Source organism: Solanum verrucosum, unplaced genomic scaffold, assembly GCF_900185275.1.
Source record: "Solanum verrucosum unplaced genomic scaffold, falcon-dt-bn FXZP01001027.1, whole genome shotgun sequence".
NCBI classification, from domain to species: Eukaryota; Viridiplantae; Streptophyta; class Magnoliopsida; order Solanales; family Solanaceae; genus Solanum; species Solanum verrucosum.
Genome location: NW_026020781.1, coordinates 1,201 through 7,070, shown reverse-complemented (window position 1 = coordinate 7,070; position 5,870 = coordinate 1,201). Strand labels below are relative to the sequence as shown.

Sequence of the window (5,870 nt, the reverse complement as noted above, 5' to 3'; positions counted from 1 at the left end):
ACCTAACAAAATACGTCTATTTCTCCCTCTGCTTGCCTCCTAATTTTTAGACGCATTAAATATCTTTTCATGAATATTCACTGCTGCAATATCGTACTTGAATTTCATCCTTGTATGCTTTTTTTGTGTTAAGACAATAGTCTTTCTCATATATTTTATTTTTATATAATATACTCTTTTTCTTTAATCACAATACACAAATGACTTAATTTGTAGAAAAGTCCATGTTATATTTTATCGATTGCTTCATTTATCGTCATATTTTTCGTGCAAATTTGCTTCAATCACCTCCTGTTTGAGTCCAGGGTCTATTAGTAACAACATTTCTACGTCACAAAAATAAGCGTAAAATATGTGTACATCTTAACCTCCCCAAACTTAACTTGTGGGACTACATTGAGTATGTTGTTGTAACAGTCAAGTGCATGCAGATTCCACACTACCTTTGCCACAAAAGGGGAAGTTTATTTTTCTTCACCCAAATAATACAAGTTTTTCTATTTATCTATCTAATCGATCACTAGCAAATACCCAACAACAGAACGGTAAAAAAAAACAGATTTAATATAATAGACAAACTTATATGTAGTACATTATACAACCAAAGTGTCAATGATGTAGGTAATATAGAGCCTAGCTAATGTTTCTTCTGCAAAATCTATGCATAACCAGCCATCCCGATATTTGAGCTAGTACGATTTGTCTTGTGAGCTGGCTGAGTAGTAGCCTTCGTGAAATACATGTAGAAATACACATTAAGGATCATGTTTGCAACGATAAAGACTGCTCCAGCAACAAAGACACCTTTCCTTAGCGTTTCGCAAGAGAAGTTTTCTGCTAAGAGCATATCACGATACTTGGTGTGGTATGCATTTTTGCTTTGCTCCAGCAACAACACATGCCTCAGCAAACCAGGAATGTCAGCCTGCAGATATAAATGTTTAGTATATCGTAGGATGAATCCTTTTAAGATGTCGTCGCGGTGTAGTAACAGAAAAAAAGTAAAATCTCAGGATGCTGCTTATAGATCATGTGGATCACTCCCAAAATGAAGTTCGAAGGGTATCTTAGCATTAATATTAAGAAATGATTGCAATAACTTGATAACAAATTAGTGTACAAGGAGCAAAGACAATGTGAAGAGTGCAAATGTTTAATGATCATACACCATGGAGCATTCTAAATTGAGACAACGTTTAGATAAATGGAACTTCTTTTCCAGAATAACAAACATGTGATCTGATTTGCTTTCAAAATATAATAACATGTCAGAGGACAGAATTATGCACATCTATATATGCCAGCAGAAGATAGTTTGATGCTGATTGTTGACTGGATTACCATAAAAATGTAGTTCATATGGGACTTTTACTTCTACATAAATAAATGTGGTAAAGAAGTGTAATGATGAGACTCGCACCATGATGATACGAAGTATATAATGGTCCATGCACGATTTGAACCAGGAGATAAAGGTCTTCCGAAGCACATGCATTTTGTCACTCCCATAAGCAATGCCTCACCTGAAAGAAGAAACAAGAAAGCACCTACTCCATATCCAGTGGCAACGTCTGAGGTGTAAACACAATATGTACGATTGGTAATAGTATCATCATGCAGAGTACCCTGTCAAAAGGAACCAAATTATACAGCTAATGAGCAAGGTACAAATCACAAAGTTGATTAGTAGTTTAAGTCAGTCTAATCAGAGACTGCCATAACAGCCTGTCTCAGTGCCTAATCTTCTAAATCAATTGGCTGCAAAGTTTGATTGCTTTATCGGAGTTTTCTCGTCACTGCTCTATTTCATCCAACTTGCAGCCCCTTGAGAAGTTTTTTCATACAATTACCAAGTTTAATATATTTTTTTCCATGGATAGCAAGACAACTAGACTAGACATCAGTCTACCATTCCTAATTTTGAACCAAGAAATCTATTGGGATTTAACACCTTCTCATCTCTTGTTTCCTTTTTTGCCTTGAGCAATTGCAACACCTTCAAGTGTCATATAATGAGCTGCAATATTATAGATGGATTCACAGTCATCAAAAGCTGTGTTCATAAACTCACTTATTCATTCAACATCTTTCAGCTCATATAATTTCCAAAACACCCTTGGTTAATTGTTATTTTCAATTCACTTTTACAAAATAATTCCTTGAGAGGCATCATCCATCTTTTTTTCCCTTTCTGCTTTAATAACAGAAGGTTCAGAAGTCTACTCAAAAGTGATACATCCAATGTCTTCATTATAAATGAGCAAGAAACAGAGAGTGTTAGCTTTTCACATATCTGAATATTCTTATCACAACTTAATAGACTCATGTGCTAGACAATTCAATACAAGTAATCATTCCATACATCTCAGGCAAGCTGGAAAAGGGACACATCCCACAGGAACTTTTGTTCCAAGTCTCCAGTGAGGAAAAAAAAAGGGAATTTCTTCCAAATTCATTTCCCCCAACTCAAAATTGTAGGGTCTCAACCGACTTCCACATTATTATTTTATCATCCAGCTGACAGAATGTGATTGTACTTCTGTTTGCAATGATACTGATTCATGTTTTACAGATAGTTAAATTGAAACTCATTATGACAGTATAGACTGTGAATAAAAATTGAACCCTTTGGCTTCATAATAAGGGTTTCCCTTGCATTATATATAGTACAGAAGTTATCCCTGCTTATAGTGATCCTCAACATCAGATGAAAGTTCAATGAAAGTTCAAAGTCATTAATCCTATCAAATAGATAATTATTCTTGGGGGTAAATCTCAACCTCCATCCTTGGTTTTTTTAAAATCAAAAGGGTAAATCTTAACCTCCATTAATATCTTTCCTGATTAGAGATATAAGACTAAAGAAACATCATGACTCTTGAATTAACTATTCACATGCTACAGAAACTCTTTAACTGCAGCTGCATCACTGGTACTCCCTTTTTCTTATCTGCCACATTCTGGTGACAGCACTCTAGTCCCCAACCCCTATGTTTAAAAAGCACAACATTTTAAGCAAACTCTATCCTATTGCATCATACTGCTAACTACCACAAAAAATGCATGGAATCATGCAACAACTGCGAGCACTTGAGATAATGAAAAAAGCAGGATTTATGCAACTGCTGCGATGACTTATGAGAATGCAAAACCAACCTAAGGAAAAGGAATATTAGAGTTATGATCACTTCATCCCTCTAGACTCACTGAGACAACTCACAATATTTCTCCCCACTGCAACTCCTCATCTGAACAATTGCCGCCATTTCCTGTTTATTTCTCTGGTGGGAGTGTTTGGTAAGTTTCTGTTTACTTCACTTTCTTATTTTAATCGATAGCCAAAGAGAAATGCTGTTGACGGGGATAGAAACAATTTCTTAGTAAAGGACATATAGGAATTATATTAACAGATGTACTCAATAGTAGAGTATAAATCAAGTGCCCCATCATTATACTAGGTAGAAGTTCTTAAACACAAGTGATTTATCTAAGTTGGACATAAGGTGAAAAGTTCTTTAAAAAAGTAAACATTCACCATCCATAAGTCCATACAGATTAGGGACTATAGCTGCTAATAATTCTTAGTTCTGATTATAACTCAAAGCAATTCGAAAGAATGAAATGAGATAAAGGAAAATAGAAAATGAAGAAGAGCTTCAAGTGATTTATTTCGTGGGCAATAAGAGTTCTTCTTTACATTTCATAGATGCATTTTACAAGTGTCAGCAGTAGGATGAGTAATTTGGATGAATATAAAAGTTCATTCTGTTGGAGAGGAAGATCAAGAAAATGGTCCAATGCTCGAGGCGTATGAAAACGAATTTCCTTAATAACATTTTGCCCCACCAGATAATGAAATAATTCAGCATATCCTCTAGGATTCAATAAGCCTTTTCTACAAGAGGGAACATCAAAATTTATACAAACAAACAAGTCCGGTAGAGAAAAGAATGGAACAAATAAAAATTTGCAGGGGATACTGATTAGGCCAGAGAGAGTGTGTGAATCGACTCTATAATCACACACTCTTTAACCTAATAATTTGTCTCCAGTGATTATTATTCCCTACAAAATCTTGCTTGTTCCTTCTCTTCTTTTTCTTTACTGGACATGTTTGTTTGTGTATTTAAATTTTGATATTCCTGTTCCCCTCTATTTGTAGAGGGAGGCTTGTTGAATCCTAGGAGGATTAGCCTAATATTTCATTATTTGGTGGGGATGAAATATCCTTAAGATTGATGGAGAGAAAGATCATGAAAATGGTGATGCTTGAGGCATGTGAAAACACACTATCCTTCGATCTAAAAATTAGTTATCCTGGTGCATATCCAGTGTCAGAACGTTATGGTTTTGATGTTGGATTAACTCAATTGACCTGGAAACCAAGTTCACTTGTATGAGAAGGATCTCACACTTCCATCAGATAAAACAGAACAAACATTTCAATAAGACATAATTCAGTAATGAAGCACAACCAAAGGACAATCTGAATCATTCCAAATAAACTGAAAAATCTTTAAATAGTACAACAATGTACCAATGTAATCTCACACGTACGGTTTGGGGAGGGTAAGATGTACACAAACCTTACATCTACCTTGTGGAGGTAGAGAAGTTGTTTCTAATAGACCCTCGACTCAAAAGAATCTTTAAGTAGTACAAATCATCTATTTTTCTACTATCCATAGGCATTGATGATCCATTTCAACAGAACATAGCTGCTATGAAACACGATCCTCTGGGCTCTGACTCAGTTAGCAATAACAGTGTCACAAATAACAAGTTTATTGGTGTTCAATCATTTCTTCAAACTTCTCACAGACTGGAATCATTTCTCCATCATACACTAGTATCTTGATCTAAGAAGTTTAACCACACGTTAATTACGTTCTGTAAATTTGTGTAATGGATAATTGCCGTAAATCTTTTCTCATTTTCAAATCCTACAAGTTTTCACCAATGGCTATCCACAACACAGTTTTAAGTTGAGAATACAATTAACTAATAAAAGTATGTTCTCTCTAACAGCTTAAGCTTTAGATAAGATAGTCACACACTTTTAACACCAACTCTATAATGAACATATATTCATTAACCAAACCGATAAATAACACTTATCGTCTACCTTTAACTATAACTACATATTCCATTACACTACGGCCAACAATCAACATAAATAACACTTACACCAAACGAATTAACTATAAGAGTTAATAAATGCAGCAATTTCAGATCTTAAAAAAGCAATCATTCAATAGCACAACACAATTACACAATATACACAAATTCGCGCTGGATCTAACTAAGTTTAAGCTCAATTTACACTCATGAGCTACATATATACACACAAAAAAAGGCAAAAGCAGTAGATAGAGTAGATGAAAGAGGAGAAGTGATTACAGTGCTCCGGCGACGTTCGGCGGCAATGGCGAATCCGAAAGCGATTAAGCTCAGTACAATTACTAGCAGATGAACAAGGGAAGATCCTCTGCCTTCCGCCATTTCTTAAAGCTTCGATTTAGGGCTTTTCACTTCAGTTTAAGAGTGTGTGTGAACTGTGTGTTCTTAGTGAGTGTTTTGTGTTGAGTACTTTTTTGAGCAGTGTTTAAAGGTGGGAAATAGAAATTAAAAGGCGTGAAAAAGAAGAGGAAAGTACTCACGCGATGTCAAGGAGCGTTTAGTATACGCGATGGGATTTTGGTCTCTGCAATCTGCTGTTATTTTGGCTTGTGTCTCACTCGCCGGTGATTAAATTTATTTATGGGGAATGATAAAATGTGAGCGTCCTCATCTTTTGTGGTGGGGCACCTGTACATTTGGGAGTGTTAGGTAGCTCGTTCGGGGTGAGTTATGTTAGTATTAAGTTATGT

At 35.3% G+C, this 5,870-nt stretch overlaps 1 protein-coding gene across 1 annotated transcript; it reads right to left on the bottom strand.

The window, feature by feature from the left end:
* Positions 1–547: 547 nt before the first annotated feature.
* Positions 548–5,600, bottom strand: LOC125813068 (uncharacterized). The gene is given in 5 exon segments (XM_049492556.1): positions 548–880; positions 882–908; positions 910–925; positions 1,421–1,626; positions 5,401–5,600. Coding segments are annotated over 5 exon segments (573 nt in total). The 5' UTR covers positions 5,503–5,600; the 3' UTR covers positions 548–658.
* Between the last annotated feature and the right edge of the window lie 270 nt (positions 5,601–5,870).